Source organism: Euleptes europaea, chromosome 16 (assembly GCF_029931775.1).
Source record: "Euleptes europaea isolate rEulEur1 chromosome 16, rEulEur1.hap1, whole genome shotgun sequence".
NCBI classification, from domain to species: Eukaryota; Metazoa; Chordata; class Lepidosauria; order Squamata; family Sphaerodactylidae; genus Euleptes; species Euleptes europaea.
In genome coordinates, this window is record NC_079327.1 from 22,229,893 (window position 1) to 22,249,885 (window position 19,993).

The 19,993-nt window shown below is 44.4% G+C and overlaps 1 protein-coding gene across 1 annotated transcript in view; it reads left to right on the top strand.

Moving 5' to 3' along the window:
- PCCA (propionyl-CoA carboxylase subunit alpha) overlaps positions 1-19,993 on the top strand; it is a 306,082-nt gene that overhangs the window by 171,138 nt on the left and 114,951 nt on the right. The window contains exon 18 of the mRNA XM_056861686.1: positions 7,032-7,134. Coding sequence (XP_056717664.1) covers positions 7,032-7,134 — 103 coding nt within the window. The remainder of the gene's footprint in view (positions 1-7,031; positions 7,135-19,993) is intronic.

The following is a 19,993-nucleotide window of genomic DNA, read 5'->3' on the forward strand; positions in this document are numbered from 1 at the left end:
CGAAGTGTTCTTCCCCCCCCACCATGATGGGTTGCGCAGGCGGTGGGTCCGGATGCCACCGTGGAGAAGCAACATGGGGTTTGAGGAGGCTTATGTGGAAAACAGGATGCACACGCCTCAAAGATTTGGGGAGAGCCAGTTCCACTGTGACAGGGTTTATGACCCGAGTAATGGGGAAAGGGCCAATGAATTTGGCGCTGAGTTTATGGCACGGTTGGGTGGACCGGAGGTTTTTGGTGGAAAGGTAAACCAAAGCACCCACTTGCAGATCACCCCCGGGGGAGCGATGTTTGTCAGCTTGCGCTTTGTATTTACGTTTGGCCCGGTCGAGGTTGCTAACGAGCCAGGGCCAAGTGGTACGGAGGGCGTGTGCCCAGGAGGCAATGTCGGGGTTCCCCTCCCCCTCTACATCATCTGTAGGAACGATGGGACTGAAATCTTGTCCATACACAGCAAAAAACGGGCTAAAACCTGTGGATTGATGCATGGCATTATTGTAGGCATATTCTGCTAAAGGTAGCAGTTCCACCCAGTTATCCTGGTGGTAGTTAACATAACAACGCAAATAACATTCGAGTACAGCATTGACACGTTCAGTTTGACCATCAGTTTGAGGATGGTATGCACTAGACAATCCCTGTTCCACCCCCACCAACTTGAGGAAAGCTTTCCAAAACTTAGAAACGAAACCACTTCCGCGGTCACAAATTATTTTACGCGGAAACGAATGTAAACGAAATATATGCGTCACGAAGAGGCGGGCTAGTTTCTGAGCAGAGGGGATCCCTGCACATGGAATCAAATGTATTTGCTTAGAAAACAAATCAGTAACAACCCACAACACAGTTTTACCCCCACTGAGAGGGAGATCAGTCATGAAGTCCATAGCGATCACTTCCCAAGGTTTGCTGGGCGTTTCAAGAGGTTGTAGCAGTCCCGGGGGTTTGCCCTGCGATCGTTTCGCAGCGGCACAAACGGGACAGCTGCGGATGAAGGAGTCAATGTCGGAACGCATTCCCCCCCACCAGAACTGTCTGCGCAATAAGTGCAGGGTCTTCAGAAACCCATAGTGCCCAGCTGTTTTGGCTCCATGAGCTAAATGTAAAACGTCCTTCCGGAGAGCTTTGGGTACATACAATTTTGAGTCTTTGTACCAGGACCCCCCTTGTTCCAAAACACCAGGAGGTAGGGTATGAGCGGAACGTTCTAAAAGGCACTGGTCCCGAAGGACAGTTAAAAAGGATTCGGAGATGGGGAGTTTGGAGGGAGCCCCCCCGTCGGTTCTGGAGATCTGAGAAATAGTTATAGGGCTAGTGCTTACGTGTGGCGGCGCGCAGACTGCAGGCGACTGAGCGGTCGGAGGGGTAGGAGGGGCGGGAACTCCGGTCTGTTGCGGTGGCGGCTGGGCAGCCGGTTGGGCTGGCGGAGCTTGCGAGGTGTGTTGATGCTGGGATCGGGTTTGCACAGCCAGCATAGGTAGGGCCCCACGTTGCATAGGGGTGAACAGAGAGTTGGTGGGTCTTTCGAGTTTTACCGGATATTGTGGTAAACGGGAGAGGGCATCCGCGAGAACGTTCTGCTTCCCAGGGACGTGCTTCAGGGTGAAACGGAACTGAGCAAAGAACTCCGCCCACCGTTGTTGTTTCGCCGATAGCTTATGGGACCCCGTGAGGGCAGCTAGATTTTTGTGATCGGTCCAAACTTCAAAGGGTATTTTAGACCCTTCCAAGAATTGCCGCCATAAAGTCAGTGCATGATGAACTGCAGAGGCCTCTTTCTCCCAGATGGGCCAGTTTAATTGAGCGTGCGCAAATTTTTTTGAAAAGTAAGCGCAAGGGTGAAGAAGACCGTCCGGTCCTTGCTGGAGGAGAGCCCCTCCCATGGCTACATCGGAAGCATCGACTTGCACAATGAACATTTGATTTGGGTCTGGGTGCCGTAGCACCGGCTCCGAAGTGAAGAGGCGTTTGAGGGCCAGAAAGGCGGCTTGGCATTGCTCAGTCCATAGGATCTTTGCGGAGGGCAAGGCAGCCGAGCTTACTTTTCCTTTAGTTTTCAGCAGGTCCGTAATGGGTAGAGCCACTTGGGCGAAGTTAGGGATGAATCCCCGATAGAAGTTTGCAAATCCCAGAAATTGCTGTACTTGCTTACGGTTGGTGGGGGGAGTCCAATCGAGGACGGCTTGGACTTTGGCGGGGTCCATGCGAAGACCTTGGTGGGAGATGATGTATCCCAAAAACGTGAGTTTGCTTTGGTGAAATTCACACTTAGCTAGTTTAGCGAACAGTTGATGGTTACGCAGGCGTTGTAGAACTTCTCTGACCAGAGTCACATGCTCGTCCATAGTTTTCGAATAAATGAGAATGTCATCTAAGTAGACCACCACCCCACGATATAGAAGGTCATGTAGGATTTCATTGATGAGTTGCATGAAGACCCCCGGGGCCCCTTTTAATCCGAACGGCATTACAAGGAATTCATACATTCCGAAACAGCTAGAGAAGGCAGTGAGGTGTTCATCTCCTTCGCGGATACGGACTCGGTAGTAGGCTTCCACCAAGTCTAATTTAGAGAACACACGGCCTTCCTGTAATTGTCCCAAAATATCCGATATTAATGGGATAGGATAGGCGTTGGTCTGGGTAACCGCATTGAGCTTTCTGAAGTCAATGCACAGGCGAAGGTCGCCCTCTTTTTTCCGGACGAAAAACGCGGGGGCCGAGTTTGGGGCATTCGAAGGGCGAATGAACCCTCTGGCGAGGTTTTTGTCCAAAAAGTCCCGGAGGACAGTGCGCTCGGAAGCGCTCATAGGGTAAATCTTACTTTTGGTTAATGTGCAGTCCTTTACTACTTCAATCGCACAGTCTGAGGCCCGGTGGGGGGGTAAGGCATCACATTCCTTAAGGTCGAAGACATCTTCAAAGTCCCGGTATACAGCGGGTAGAGCCGGTGGTACTGGGGCAGTAGAGGTTAACGCTGGAACGGGCGGAAATGGCAGAGCAAAGTTTTGCCGATGCTGGTCGCAGATGGGACTAGCGAAAGAAATAGTGTCTGTTTCCCAATCAATACTGGGACTATGTCCTTTAATCCAGTTAATTCCCAAGACCACTTCAAATCGGATAGGGGCTATAGTGAAGTCTATTTGTTCCCAGTGGGAACCAATTCCCATTGCCACCCCTATGGTGCGATGATCAACTGGACCCCCCTGGAATTGGCTCCCGTCCATTTGAGCAAATTGGACGGGGGCGGGTAAAGCCTCTGAGTCGGCTCTGAGGGCAGCAAACGTGGCTTCGCTTATGAGAGTGCGACAGCAACCGGAGTCAATTAGTGCTTTGACGGGGATTTGTGGACCTCCGTTAAGTTGTTGTAAAACTGCATCTACGTAGACGGTGGAGTCCACTTCTTTGATTTTGGTAGGAGCATTCGGTTTGATAGGAAGATCCTGAGAGGTCTGTGGAGATGCTCCATTCACCACAGACCGGAGCCGTTTTTTGACAAGTCGAGGGGAGATTCCAGGTTTAAGGCTGGAGAAATCCAAGGGTTTTCCTCATCCGAAGAGGGAAAGCTGTCCCCCAATGGGGCACTTGTAATCCGAGACCCGGCGGGGTCGTTGGAAGCAGGCAGGGAGGCTGGGTCCCCGGCATGGAGTGCAGAGGGTGTGGGCCTTCCCGGAGCTGCGCTGCGGGTGGCCGCGGTGCCTCTGCGTGGTGGACGACCTCGGGCGCGGGTTGTCGTGCTGGGACGAAATAATTCCTGGCGGCGTGGGCAAACGGCTGCAAAGTGGCCCATTTCTCCGCATGTAAGACAGGCACCCCTCTGAAATCGGACTTCACGTTCCTGGAGCGGACGTGGGGGATTTCGTGGGACGAGCAGTGGTGCCTTGGGTTGAGGCTTTTGGGTGCCCTTCTCCTTGTGCTTTTGACGGACGAGAGAAATAAAGCGGCGGCGGCTTTCCACTTCCTCGGCTAATAGGATCCAGCCTTCGAGGGTATCGGGATCGCCCCGCATGTAAGACCAGTTCAGAATGTCAGGATGCAAGGCTTCCCTGAAATGATGGATTAGGGTGGTCTCGGGCCAACCTACAATTTTACTTGCCAGTCGCTGAAATTCATCGGCAAATTCCCGAACTGTAGCAGAGCCTTGTTTTAATTGTAAAAGTTCCGTTTTGGCTCTTTCTCCCAGGAAGGGGTCCTCAAACCTCCTTCTCAGGGCAGTCATGAAGTTGTTGAGGGAACGAATCGCACGAGAGCGGGTGTCAAACTGGAGGACCATCCAGTCAGCCGCTTTGCCTGTCAGGAGGGAAGCTACGTACCGCACCCGGCTATCTTCCGTGGGGAAAAGTTGACCTTGTTCTCGCATATAACTGTCCACTTGATGCAAGAAACAAGGCAAAGTCTCAAGAGATCCGTCATACGTAGTCCTCAATTTGAGTTGCTTCCAAGGGCCGGGCGCGGGCTGACCCGGTTGCACGGGTGGTCCGGGCGGAGGAGCAACAGGAGCTCCAGGAGGCAAGGGTGGAGCAGGCACATTAGCAGGTGGTTGCACGGGTGGTCGGAGCGGAGGAGCAACAGGAGCTCCAGGAGGTAAGGGTGGAGCAGGCACATTAGCGGGTGGTTGTACGGGTACCGCCTGACCCGGTATCGGAACGGGCTGTCTCTGAGCTATCAGGGTTTGTTGTAATTGCCTGTTCTCGTGAAGCATAAGTTCCATTACTTCTTGGAGTTGATCCACACGGTCGGAGAGTTCCCGATTCTGGGCTCGTAAAAGATGAACCTCCTCACTTGGGCCCCCAGTAAGATGAGGCTTACTGGTTCGGAAGCTCGTGGCCCATTGAGAGCTATCCCCATATAAATCCTCGTCTTCAGACTCATCTGAGTCTCGACGTCGGTCAGCCAAACGGCGTGCGCGTTGGGTCGTACGCGACGGGACAAACGCAGGGGAAAAGGTGAGACCTGATAGTCCCAGTACATAGTCCTTGGGGCGCGTGTCCACGTTCGCCTGATTCCTTGCTGCAGCCGCCCTGGCTGCTTCCGCCGCCTCTCTCTCTCTTGCGACCCTAGCCGCTTCGGCGGCTTGCTGATCCGCAAGAACTTTGGCGTTCTCAAGTCTTAGGGCAGCCTCTGCCGTAATGCGCGGCAAAAGTTCTGTCTCGAGGAGCAAGAGTATGGGGTCAGGTTCCCCGCCCAGCAGAGGTTGTACTCGAACCGCCAGTGCGGATGCCTCGGCTCCAAACGTCGGGGTCAAAACTTGAGCCAAGGTGGCTACCGGGGTGTCTTTTGTACATTCCACAAGGAGAAGAGCGGTGCTAATAGCGACTCGCTTGGCCTCAGCCTGGCAGCTGGCCGCATCCGGGATCAGGGAAAAACCCTCCGGTGGGGCTCCCGCCATGGTAGAAAGAGTTTGTCGAGAAATAAGATTATCCAGAAGTCCAGTTAATATTTGTAAATCCTCAGTCGCCAATCGGGCATCGTCCAGTAATTGATCCAAGTCCTGAAGATCTAAACGAGCATCAGTATCCTCCGATGTTAACATCCAGAGACGTCCTGTAAGAGATTGCCACTGCGCGTGTACCAGTCCCCTCAAGCGGCAAACCTCTCGGTTCGTCCGGAAAAGTTCAGCAATTAAGTCCTGTAACAGAGTAGGGTCCTCTGAGAAGGGCTCCAGGGTAGTAGATCACCTGGAGAGCTGCACAGCTCCCATCCAAGTGGCAGGCGAACCCCCCTGGGCTCCAGCCTGGCTAGGAGAACGGTGAAGATGTGGGATAGCTGTCATAATGTCAGCCCTTGGCCCACAGAACCAGAAATCACCACAAAGTCGTATAGAGTCCAAACAGGTGGATTTTACTGATCAAATAGGCATACAGTGCAAACGAATAAAATGACAGCTATGAAAGGCTCACTAGCTGGGAGATATTATAAGGCAGGAAAGGCGGGAGATTACACGCAGGAATACAGTTTCCCAGGAGCTGAGTTCCCAGGCTTAGGCTTAGGCATGCGACCTTGGGGGGCAGACAATACAGCACAGAGACAGAGGCAATAACGAAACCGAGATAGCAGCCTGACACTGGGACCTTCTGCATGCCAAGCAGATGATTTACCACTGAGCCACAGCCCCTCCCCAAGTCTAGGACTTGGGTGACCTGGTTCGAATCCCCTGCTCAGCCATGAAAGCCTGACAGGTGATTCACAACGTTGTTGTTGTAAGGATTACATGGGGGGGGGGGGATTATGTTAAATGCCGCTTTAGGTTCCCAATCAGAGAGAAAAGCGGGATATGTATATTAAAATACTCAGGTGACTTTTCTTTCTCCCTGCCACTTTCTACAAGGCTGGGCAAAAGACCAGCAATTTGCAGGCACAATACAGGTTTCTGGGGCATTTTGCTCGAGCAGTGCCACTTAACGGCATGAGTTTGCATAAGGCTGTGTGCTGTCCATCCCCAAAACAGCACAGGAGAGGTCGGGATGCTACTTCTGACCTAGCTAGCATCCCTCTGCACAAAAGGTAACAATGTACTCCAGAAGCTTTTTGTAACAGTATGTGAGCCTCTTTATGTGTCTCCCCTCACCAGTCCTCTGGATTGGGCCCTGAATGACTGCATGGACATATGGTCCCCCACTGTGAACAAGTTGGCCACCCTTGCTTTAAGAAATGAAGAACTGAAACACATGCTGTTTGAACGAATTCAAATGCCCACAAGAATTTGCTACTAGAATGAGTCACAGTATGTCATACGATGCTGTAGTTTCATTTCATTTCTTCCATTTCTGGATTATTTTTAGCAAAAATGGACAGCGTTTGAAATCGTTCCTGAATTTCAGGTTTTGAAATTCCATTATGTGGGCTACATTGTGGAGTGTTGTATAGTTTGGACGAGATACCTATTGTGTTTCTGGTGGGATTTTAAATATTTGTCAAGATAGTGTGGAAAGACTGGGCAATGGGAGGTAATGGGAACAAGGAAAATAATGAATAAACAAAGTACTTCCTTTTTGGCATTTCAGATACATATAACATTTTTTTTTAATCCAGGACACCAGTTGACTGATTCTGAAAAAAGGGAGCTCTTAGTAACAGCGGTGTCTTTATATGTGGCTGAACAACTTAGAGCACAGAGATTTCTAGGGACTCCAAGGTAAGCTTGTTAGAAAATTACAAGTTTTGAATGCCTTTGAACTCAACTGCATTTTTACAGATGTATCAGAAGCACACTTCAGAATTGGCACACTTCTTAATATAACCTGCATCTCTTTATAGTACTCAGAAGAGGTAGGGTTTTTTAATTGCTACAAACTCAGCATCACCAGTTCCCGGATTCCTTTGAATGGGTGAATAACCTTTGCTCAGAGTGACCTGGGCTATAAAGAAGACATAAGTGAGGATCCGTAGTATGCCATTTGTCTAGTTCTGCTCATCCAACAAAATAGCAGCCCCTCCCTACCACCGTGTGTCATACTGTACCTGTATATCAGAATTGTGGAAGCCCTTCATGATTTAACAGGGAAACCTGTTGAAAGAAAAAGTTACAAATTTCACTGGAAAGCCACAAGCCCTGGAAATGCCAAAAGTAGTTATTTGGATTCTGAAACTAGTGGCAAAATTTCCTTCAGAATATCATAGAGTAAATTCATAATGTAAACTTGTTTAATGTGTGGCTTAGGTGGGGAAAAAATTAACAGGCATATTCTTGGATGTAAGCCATTTAGGAAGGAACAGTGTAAGTTTTTGTTCTAATAGGAGTAGTGTCTTAAACTCTAGTATACTGGTGTCTGTCCTTTGAAATTTGGAGATGTAAACCATATTTCGCCTTTAAATGCTTCCTGATTACCAGTGCGGTCCTAAGTACAGTTGCACCCTCCTAAGTCCATTGAAGTCAGTGTCCTTAAAAGGGTGTGATGCTGCATAGGATTGCACTGTTAAAGTCCTCCTTTGCAATGCCTAATATTTTTTCTTCGGTATAACTTGGATGGTAGCTGTTTAGTACTATTTTTCGTGGTTTCTGGTTTTCAGAATACTTTTATGGGAGAAGAAAAATTATGTTTAGGTTCCTAACCTAATAAAGTCCCCACCTTTACTAAATTACGAGTTCCTTTCTTGGTTTGTTTGAAGGGTCAGTTTCCGCCAGGTATAAAGCACCGCTCTTTTAAACTGAAATGCTTCAAAACTTTGTCCGGTGCAGTGTTTCAACATATTGCAGAGGTTTTAAAGAATGATAGCCCGTGAGTCCTTGGAAAGCTGAAGCTTAGTTTCAGCAATTCAGAATTTAAATTTTGATTCTTTCCCACAAATAATTTAGATTGATAGGATCGTACTATCATATTTGAGGGCAAAAGTATCCAAAGCAGAAGAAATTGTACAAGATTTAAAACTTTCAATTAACTTTATTACTTTATATCCCTCCTTTCCACCCAAGACTTTGTAAAGGATCCCAGGCAGTCTCCCGTACAGGCATTGAGCAGACACAAACACGCTCAGCTTCTGCGAGGGTTTCCCATCATGAGCCTTCAGGCAAGACCCTGGGGCCCTTAATTATGGTTTAACAGAACAGGCTGAAAAGGAAAAGTTTCAAGAAGGCTTTTTATCGTTTAAGAAAAAAAAGCATTTGCTGTGACAAACATCACTGTGCGCTTGTCAGACATGACTATCAACAAGTATGGTGGACTCTGGAATATACAACATTTTATGAGGCAAACTCTCTAGGGGATGTTGGAAAATAAAGCACCTCATCACTGTTTGGTCCCTATTGTGTTTCCCATGGCACAGAGCAAATGGGCAGAGAGCATGACCTCTCTACATGTAGGAGTGTCAGGCAAAAGGGGGGGAGACAAAACCTTTATTTTACCCTTTGTTGGGCAGCATGAAGGGGTGATTTAAGTCTCTATTGGGTTACTTTATCTCCCTGAAGCTGTGTCAGAAATCATGAACTGCTGGGTCTCTGACCTTCGGCTTGCTCTTTAAGCTGGGCTTTGCAGCTTCAGTTCTAAGCAGAGCACGGCATTGGCCCACAAAGGGGGAGGATCCAGGCAGTAAAGGTATTCTGTGTGCCAAGGGTGTAAAGTTCTTTATTGTCCAGTCTGGGAGAGCTGCTGCTTCATATCCTTGTCCAGCGACCAAATACAAGCGTTTACAGGGTGGTGAATTAGAGCCGCTGGTTTAATTTTTGTTGAACGAGCTCTGTTACCTTTTTGCTGCTAATAACTGTAGTGGTTCCCCCCCTCTTTTTTTTTTTTGAAATTCTTTATTGAATTTTATGGGATACAGAAGAAAGAAGGAAAGGGGGAAAGGGAAGGCAAAAACGTTAATACATTACTGGGTCAGTGCCTGGAGCAGGCCACCATTAACATCTTTTTAAAAAAGTGATAAATCACTAAAGTAATAAATTAAAATACCCTATCTAGCAATATAAGCAGGTCACCACTAACATCCCCAAAAGGGTAATACACTACCAGCAAATTGAGGTACCCTGTCTGATAATCTTAAGATTTCATAGCTAATGAAGTTGAAAATCTTACAAAATTGATAAGTCACTATTCATATTATGTTTTAAAAACAATTACAAATACCTAAATGCTGTATTCTCTTTAATCATGGTCTACTCTTATCTCATGAACACGTATATTCAAACAGTTCTACTAAACTGTAGTGGCTCCTAATAGCAGACTAGCAGGACAAAACCTGAAGATCGCCAGGATTGTCATTATGACTCCTGTGTGCCCCCCCAAAAAAGTACAACTAAGCTGTTTTTGACATCTGAGCAGTAAAACTGTGTTAAAGAGTTGCAACGACATCGCTCTCTGTTACCTCCTTTTATAATTTTATTCTGTTCTCCCTGTGATTTTAGAGTAAGAAAAAAATTGCTGCTAATCAGCCCAAATCTTTCTCTGTTCTGCCTTAAGCCTGTTAGCTTTGGGCCAGCCTTCAGTGGTCATGACAACTAACTAGTTTTCATGTCCATTATAAGCTGTCTTTTATAAAAGGGCTTATAATAATTATTTATTGCAGTAAAAAAAATGAATTACAGATAACCATGTCATGTGCAGTTTGTTTTGTCTTATCTTACAAAAATGACATGTAAAAAGGTAACTTAGTCAAGTCTGAGCAGTGCCTGTACTGTGTCTTGTTTCTGTTTTGGGGTGGGAGGAAGTGTCTGAAAGTCTAGACATTTTTAGCATTAGTTGCTTACCTTTGAATATTTCTGAAACTTACCATGCTTTATCCAATAATTTCTTATCAATAACCAATAATGTATATGTATGTGCATTAGCCTGCTTATCATAGAATCATAGAGTTGGAAGGTATCACCAGGGTCATCTAGTCTAGTGCACAACTACCTCCCCCCCCACACCCAGTGACCCCCTACTCCATGTCCAGAAGATGGCCAAGATGCCCTCCCTCTCATGATCTACCTAAGGTCATAGAATCAGCATTGCTGACAGATGGCCATCTAGCCTCTGCTTAAAAACCTCCAGGGGAGGAGAGCTTACCACCTCCCAAGCTTTGGGGTGCCTTGCTTGCCCAGTGATGCTGGCTTCTCTATTAACTGCAGAATTCCTTGTGTTAGATCCAATAAGCTTTTCCTCTGGTGAAAGTAGGTGGAGGTGTCTCCTTTGACCACCCAAAAAGGCTATGCTGGGGATCACAGGACCTGCATAGACAAAAGCCATGTGGAACGGAGGCTGTAGTAGGGAGGAGAATTTGGTGAGATTGAGTGAAAAAACTGGCTAGATCCAATCCCCTGTTTTTCTGTTTAAAAAACCCTAGAAATTCCTATTATCCCAAACACCTGGATTCTGGTATGAGAAAATGTAGCCACCATTAACTGTACTGACCTATTTAGATGTTATCTGGATAGTTCAGTGTTGTTGTCTTCAGCCCGTTGAACAAGACCCATCAGTTGCATCACAGAGCATCAATTGTTGGAAAGCAAACTTCTATAGAGCTTCCAGGTTGGTTGGTTGGTTTTGCTGATTTCTGAAAAGGGTAGCTGCTAATGGGTTTTAATTATGCAACAATGGGTTTAAATTATGGGCAAAATGGTAGCGGCTAGATATTAGGATATTTTTTTTTTTTACAGTTGTCAGGGATGCTTTAGGCTGATCCTGCATTGAGCAGGGGTTGGACTAGATGGCCTGTATGGCCCCTTCCAACTCTATGATTCTATTATTCTAGTGCCATGCCTCCTGATTTTCTTAGCACGCATACTCCAAGGAGTAGCAGATTCCCTCAAGGTTCTGACCCTGGGCTTGTTATTTTCAGTAACTACATATCCTGGTGCTCGGCTCGTGTTTTCTGGCCTGAGCTCTCTTGGTCTGTTGCCCATGGTCCTGGCCTTGACACTGATGAGGTCAGAACACTGACTTCTTCCTGCCACCTGACTCTGATATTACATGATTTCCTGACACAGGCATACAATTTAGTGGGTTCCAGGCTGCCACCTTAGTCTAAAAAATGGGCCCCACTTTTCTGCATAGCCATTTGTTAGTTGATTGAAGAAACCTGGCTCACATAGGTTCTGATTTATTAAATTTGTATAAATTTGCCTGTGAATGAAAAAAAGTCTGAAGGAATTTTTTTTGTTTTTAGATAATTCTCACATATGTTGCGAGGGCACTATTTTAGAAGAGGCATTCTTTGTGTGAGAGGAGGAAAAAATCTACCTCACAAGGTTTCTGTTGTGTGGACAGGAAGGGACTGCGATTGTAAGCCACTTTGAGACTCCCTAAAGTAGAGAAAAGTGGCATATAAAAAAACAACTCTTCTTCAAATCACTAAATTTGAAGTGGTGTAGTGGTTAAAAGTGGTGGACTCTAATCTAGAGAACCAGGTTTGATTCCCCACTCCTCCACATGCGCAATGGACTCTAATCTGGTGAACTGGGTTGGTTTCTCCACTCTTACACATGAAGCCAGCTGGGTGACCTTGGGCTAGTCACAGTTCTCTCTCATCCTCATCTACCTCACAAGGTGTCTGTTGTGGGAGAAGGGAAGGAGACTGTAATCCGGTTTGATTCTCCTTAAAAGGTAGAGAAAGTTGGCATATAAAAACCAGCTCTTCTTCTAAATGGGATCCTCAGTATTAATAGCATGTTCTTTCCAGCGCTGAAATAAATTTATCCCTTTGGTTCCAGAAGATCTCTTGTCTGCTACAGCCTAGTCCTTCCATGATGATGTTACAGACAAAGGGATTTTTGTGCTTCCTTAGGATGAAAGATGGCCATGGGTAGCAGAGGGGAAGAGGGGGAGGGGACCAGGTGGAAGCCTGAGTCAGTTACTGCAAGATGTGCCACTTTCCTACCCCCCACAGACCCCTAACAGTGGGAAGAGTCAAAGGAGGAATCCTTTTTTTGTCCTGCATGAGGTGGCCAGCCTGAGAGTCACTATGGCCTTCTTGAGTCCTTCCAAAGTGGTGGTTCTCTGGAGATGAGAACATAAGAAAAGCCATGCTGGATCAGATCAAAGTCCATCAAGTCCAGTAGTCTGTTCACCCAGTGGCTAACCAGGTGCCTCTAGGAAGCCCACAGACAAGATGACTGCGTCAGCATCCGCCTGTGTTCCACAGCACCTAATATATTCAGCATGCTCCTCTGACCCTGGAGAGAATAGGTATGCTTCATGACTAGTATTCATTTTTACTAGTAGTCATGGATAGCCCTATCCTCCATGAACATGTCCCCTCCCCTCTTAAAGCCTTCCAACTTGGAAACCATCACCTCATCCTGGGGCAGGGAGCTCCACAATGCATGCTTGTGAGTGAGCAGATCTGGACTATGCTGTAATTCCTTATGTTCATTGGAGGAAACTGGCAGAGGAGAGCGACAAGGATGATCAGGGGCCTGGAGACTAAGCCCTATGAGGAAAGGCTGAGGGAGTTGGGAATGTTTACTCTGGAGAAGAGGAGGTTGAAGGGGGTCATGATTGCTCTCTTTAAGTATTTCAACGGCTGTCACTTAGAGGAGGGCAGGGAGCTGTTCCTGTTGGCAGCAGAGGATAGGACTCAGAATAATTTATTGTGGGTGGAAAGGTACTGGCTGGATATTAGGAACAATTTTTTTACAGTAAGAGCTGTTTGACAGTGGAGTCAGCTACCTAGGGAGGTGGTGATCTCCCCCTCACTGGAGGTCTTTAAGCAGAGGCTGGACAAGCACTTGTCAGGGATGCTCTTGTCTAGGCGGATCCTGCATTGAGCAGGGGCTTGGGCTAGATGGCCTATATGGCCCCTTCCAACTCTGTGATTCTATGATTCTGTGATTATTTTTTATAATGTTTATTAGGGCTTGAGGAAATTTGGCTTTGTGGCAAAGAAGCCATGAAGCAGGTTGGATGACCTTGGTCAGTCACTATATCTCAGCCTAATGTACTTCATAGGATTGCCATGAGGATAGAAAAGCAGGGGAAATTATGTCGGTCACCCCGGCCTCCTTGGTGGGGAGATCAGAACAAAAATGTAATTCATATGTAATAGTTAATGTATTGTGAGGTGCGTTATGCTGTTACTACGTAAAGGAAGTATGCGTTTTTGCTTTCACCTATGGAGTTTAATTTGATCTATCTTCCTGGTAATTCTTCAAACAGTTTTCTGAGGGGAAATTGCAACATTCCTTCCCCCGCAGCTAATTATCTAAATGTTCAATATCACAAGGGTCAAATTGCTAATGTGCTTTTCAGATAATAGGCACACAGATTTCCTACAGGAAGTAACTGTCAATGGCGGATGATTGTTTTTATTGTTTGGTGTTTTAACCTATTTTACTGAGAATTTTCCCTATTTATTCAGTAGGCTGGCTTGCTGTCAAGTGGGTACCACCCATTGCTGCAGATCAGTTTTATATTATCCAGTTACAAAAAAAAAAAAAAAATTCTGAGGTTGTCATGATAGAATATGATCCAGTTTCCAGTGGAAACATTTTAGCTTAAGTGAATCCAGCTTGTTTGATGTAACGGAGGCCCTTGCAAACTAAAACTGATGTTCAACTGATGTATTGGCTGTAGTCTTATTTTCATTAGTAGTTTGGACAGGGGAATAGGGGAGTAATGCTCCAGGTGTGGCTATATCATGCTCCCTCATGGTCTACTAATGTAATGTTTACACTTCTCGGCCCAATTGCCTACAGCACTTCCTATGCGTTGCTTGTGTTGGCTGCTAAATTTATTTTCCTAATTTCTGTATTGGTTTTGGCCTCTCATCATTCATGGCTTGGAAAAGTTTGTCGTTTGCTGCATGCCTCTCTTACACTATGGTAGAACATGTGGGAAAGGGTTGGCTTTGCATTAAAATAAGGACATATTCTTTTCCTAGGGAGCAGCAGACATTTTCTCGGTGGTGGTATGGATAAGACAAAGGGACTATCAGTCAGAGATCTTGTCTATGTTGCATGTGTTTTTCCTGCATAATACTACATCGGTTTTGTAACCAGTCTGTTGCATACTTTCTCAGACTGTAAAACAGAGCTAGTAGATGCCTAGCTGTCTTAAAAATGCTCCATCTGCAGGTTCTTTGGGGTTCATAAATTGTGCCAAACATCTGAAGAAGGAATGCATTAAATGGAAAAATACATAAATTAAATCTAGAGGTCTTTTTACATAACTAACGTATTTGTAATTGTTATCTTTCTGAAAAGTAGACAACCAGTGTTCTGTAGTGGTTCAAGCACTGGATTAGGGAACCCTGGGTTTAAATTCTTCCTCTCCCTTGAAGCTCACTGGGTAATAGTGAGCCAGTCGATCTCTTTCAGCCTAACTAACCTCAGGAGAATGTTGTGTTGCTTACACTGGCTGCTAAATTTATTTTCCTAATTTCTTGTACACCATCCTGAGCTTTTTGGAGGAAGGGGTACAGAACGCGATCTATGTATGAAGTTTTATCTCTTTTGAATCAATGACACGTAAGGGAGTAATTAGAAGGGTTTTTTTAGAGTCATCATTTTAGGGTACTTTTTTTAAAGAGGGGAGGGGCTGTGGCTCAGTGGTGGAGCATCTGCTTGGCATGCAGAAGGTCCCAGGTTCAATCTCCGGCATCTCCAGCTAAAGGAACCAGGCAAGTCGGTGATGTGAAAGACCCCTGCCTGAGATTCGGAAAGCCGCTGCCGGACTGAGTAGACAATACTGACTTTGATGGACCAAGGGGCTGATTCAGTATAAGACAGCGTCATGTGTTCATCTTTCATTGTTGTGGGAGTCAGTTTTACTCAGTTATTTAGCTGAAATGATTAGGTTTTCTGATGAATGTTGATTGTGGAAAATATCAAAGGTGTCAGGAAGGGAAGGGGAAAGAATTTTGCCACAATGTCTTTAAATTTTAGTAGAATATAAAAAGAAAGCAAGGCAAGGCTGCATGGAATGGTGTGCTCTAAATTATGCTGTCAGTAAACGATGCAGAATTGCAAGAAGGTCCTTCATCATCATCTTTACATTGCTTTAATTACTACAAATATATAATGCATTATTTACTGCTTCATATACAGTATCTCAATAATTCTTAAAACATCTCTGTGGGCCAGTGTTGCCCTTCGTAGTTAAAAAAAATGGGTTTGGAAGTGATTACAGGGTTGCCTAATAGATTTGTGACGAGACAGAGGGGACCTCTCTTGTACTACCTCTATACTACATTGGCTAGCATGCTGTTTAGTTCCCATAAGTTAACAAAGTGAAAGTTGTTCTGGCAAAGCTTTCAATTCTTTTTGTATTTTAAAGCTACAGTAGCCACCTTAAGGTTTGAAATCAGCAACCTACTGTGCCTATTATTTCTCTGGTTCATTCTTCTTATCTGTACTCTTCTCTCTGTTAAACTCTCATGGTGTTCACTGAAAATGATATAAACCCACATTTACTTGAATTTTTTGTTTTGTTTTATTACTATTAAGATGGCACTTTGGCCATCTTCTGGGCATGGAGTAGGGGTCACTGGGGTGTGTGTGTGTGTGTGGGAGGTAGTTGTGAGGTAGTTGTGAATTTCCTGCATTGTGCAGCAGGTTGGACTAGATGACCCTGGTGGTCCCTTCCAACTCTATGGTACTCTTCTATGATATTTATAAAGATGGATTGCTTCATGGCATGAAGATAATTTCCTGCATAGAGGATCACTTCTGACAACGAGGCACAGAATCTCTGTGGCATCTTTAACATTTTTCACCCTACCCAAAAGTGATAGCTGTTAAGAAACTGTTAAATGAGAAGGAACCAGTAGAAACAAGAGAACTTGTCTGTCTACTGACGCTGCTGTGGTGATTTGAGGCACTGGATTGACATAGTGAGCCTGTGAATTGTGGGTCACAGTTTGTGCAGGTCCTTCTGAATTACAGTATCAATAGAGTGTATTTACACTGTAATATTTTCCCACCTGTTTTAGAGTTGTTCACCTTGTGGCTGTTCTTGTAAGGTGACATTCCCTGTCTGATTAGTGGAGGGCTGTTTCAGACTAGTATTTTGTGGACTCCATTGAGCTGTTCAGTGTTTGCTATGTAAAGCAGAATGCATCTAGGAATGCTCCTATCCCCCTTTGTATGGCAAGCATTAACTACTGTGGTGTTTACATAAGCACATCTTGGGAGGAGAAAAAGGTGAGTTGGATTTTGCCAGGAGAACATGTTTTTCAGCCTCCTGTTTACCGTGGTAAAGCTGCAGTACTGCAGTTGAAGCTCTTCTCACGACCTGAGTTTGATCCCAACGGAAGTTGGTTTCAGGTAGCCGGCTCAAGGTTGACTCAGCCTTCCATCCTTCCGAGGTCGGTCAAATGAGTACCCAGCTTGCTGGGGGTAAAGGGGAGATGACTGGGGAAGGCACTGGCAAACCACCCCGTAAACAAAGTCTGCCTAGAAAACGTCTGGATGTGACATCACCCCATGGGTCAGGAATGACCCGGTGCTTGCACAGGGGACCTTTACCTTTTTTTTTTACCATTTGTACCTCTAATGAATTCAGAGGTGTTTATCCAAGGCAGCTAATCTTTTGCATAGGTCATTTTGTGTTTACTAAAAAGTGTGTTGGGGGTGTGTGTGGAATGGGTGAATAATAACTGATTTACAGGGTTTTATTTTTTTAACAAGTGCACATATTGATTTTTGATCCATAGCATGCTTGATACATTTGACCAGGATCTATAGAGGCACTTGAGGCTTGCCCAAGGGCTTGCACATGCCTAATGGAGTGTCTTCCTTTTTTTGTTTAGTCTCTACCATTGACCCCTATGTAATGTCATACTATAAAGTGTTTTTGAAATGCCTTTGTCTTTCAAAAGCAGTTTGCCATGTGGCACACGAGGGACTGCAGTTGGAGAGGAGGAAAAACTAGAAAATTCCCTTGGGCCCATGAAACTAGTTCTGCAGGACCTTGCATCCTGATTGTTCAGGATGTGAGTAGCGGGGGGATTGCCTTTTTGAAGATGCGTCGTCCCTTTGATTTTACTGTATGGGCCAGAACGGCGTTGTTATTGTCGGAGTACTCCTCTGTTCTCGACAGTGATTCCAAAAGCTCTTGCACACTTCATCAGTATTATTGCAGTTCCTTGGCTCCAAGATATTTGGCAGCTGTTGCACCCCACTGGCAAATCCTATTCATACTTCTCTTCTATTCACCACTGCCATTGGAGAATTGATTTCTCCCTCCTCTGCTCTAACCTTACCCAATTCATTTTGGATTGTTCAACGTGAAACATTTTAATTTCATATCATACAGCCATTCAGCTCGCAATCCTTTTTTAAAAAACCTGTCACTAGGGTAACAGCGTAGCATGCTTCCTTTAGGCAATCAGGTTTTTTATTTCACATGCTTAATGTTGCATTAAATGTTTGCATTTTTGTTTAACCCCTTTAAACTTGTGGGTATGTTTTGCAACGAAATGAAGTCTCTCGTTCTGATCTCAAGCCTTTGCACAAATTGTTTAGTTTTAAAATAAAACATCAGGAGAGTATTTGGTAACAAAGTGATTATGAGTAAAATCTGAAATGGCCAAACAGAATGCAGATTCTCCTGTAAAGAAAATCTCCCAGATAACTCAGTTTGTACACTTTATGTTTAAAATGAAATATCTGAGGATCAGCTACAAGTTATGTAGATTTAATTGTGAACACTTCTATAATTTATAAAAATCTTACAAATTGTTACTTTGCATTTGAATAATATTTAATAATTACCTTTGAATACAAATTGATGTTTATAAAAATAATTTTTATGATCTTGCTATAGAAATTAAGGTAAAGTTGCTCCAACATATCATGCATTTCTGAAAAAAATTCTGCTTCAGGTTTTATATCTCTTAGCCAAGATTGTGACAGTGATAGTTTTTGCCTATATAGATAAAACTTTATCTACAATGGCAAGAAAATTGATATTGTAGTATAATTTCTTTTAGAAAACCCATCTGCCTTGGAAAAATAACATGCCTGATATTGCAGTATGGGTTTGTTTTAATTATTGTGGTAGCCTTTCACTATTCATTTGTGAAAGTGATTTTCTTTTGATGATCCAGTTGCTTTATAGATCTAGCCGGATATATTTACCAGCTTTGTTAGAATTATTTTTTCTGTAAGCACTGTTATGTTAATAGTAGGGTTTAAAAGCAGTTTCTTTTGTTAATTTCCAAGCTCCCTTTCAAGTCCCCTTGTTTAAGTCAGACTAGAAGCTACTTTAGTCTGTTCTCTGCCAGAAAGTGGTTTGGCAAGGATTTGTGACTGAATTTGGCCAAAGTGAGTCAAACATATGGTAACAGTTAATTTTCTGGTGGTTCTTTCCTCATGAGAACTCAGTTCCTGAGAGCATATTATATTTTAATCTAACCTTTTCTAACTGAAAGAGCTACCGATTTGAAATTTGATATGCCAGGGTTGAAGTCGACGTATGTTCAGTTATAGTCATCCTTATTAACTGAAGAAATAAATGAGTGAATTCAAATGCTTCCAGAAAGGGAGGGGGGGGGAATGCCATGTCATTGGTTTGGTTCTCTTTTTAGAGTGGTTGCTAGTGCTTTTTTCCTAATTCAACAGCAAATGTGGTAACATGGACTGTAATTAGTGACTTGTTTCCCCCTTTGTTCAGGTAGCTATGTTGACCAGTTGTATAGTAGCCCTAGCACACCCACATCCATTTAAAATGTTCTCATCATTAATTCCAGAGATGGTCTCTACATTAATTCGTAACTCACCACTTTTGCATTTATTTTTCCAAGCCAAACATGTAATTTTATATTTCTGTCCTGCCAGATTATCTAGAATGAAGGGTTTACAAAATTAAATAACAGAAACAGATCCAAAGTTAAAATTAATAGACCCTCAAACAGTCTAAAATAATCTTGTCTGGGACTATTAGAGAGGGAAACAGTCTTCAGTGTGGGTAGTTGACTCTTCAGGATGAGTATAATTATACATACTGAGTAGATTTTATGTTGTGCAGTGCATTTTAATTTTAAGAATATTGTAGTCTGACAGAATATAACCTATTCTGAGAGGAATATAACCTATTTTGAGAGGAAAGCGGTTCTAAGTGCCTCAGGATGACTTGATGGGTTGTGAATTCTTTACAGACAGCCCCAATGCAAAGTTTTATTTCTTTGAAAACACTAAAAGAAATCATAGCATCATTAAGTCTATACCCTGATGTATTACTGAGACTTTTCCCCAGTTGCTCTTTGTCTAAAACAGTGGTTTTCCACCTCTCTGCCTATTTGAGGATCACTTTCCCTATTAGTTTTTATCTTTCAAAGAAACCTTCGGCTGCCTGATAATCTTCCACAGAACTACCATGTGTGGAAGAAGATTCTGGAGCATGTTCTATGGTGTGTGCTCCATTTATACAGAGCACCAGCAGTACATGTTGTATGCCATTGTCCCTTCTTGACCCTTTATGTGAATTTAGTCTGCTTGATAGGGTTGCCGGTATAGCGCTGGCAACATGCATTCCTTGGGGGGGGGGGTAAGGAGTAATAGTGCACGTAATTTCTGGTTTGTACTGGGAAGTGATGTCATAATGCTCTAGGAATGTGCTCGTCTCTGACTTTTATCACAC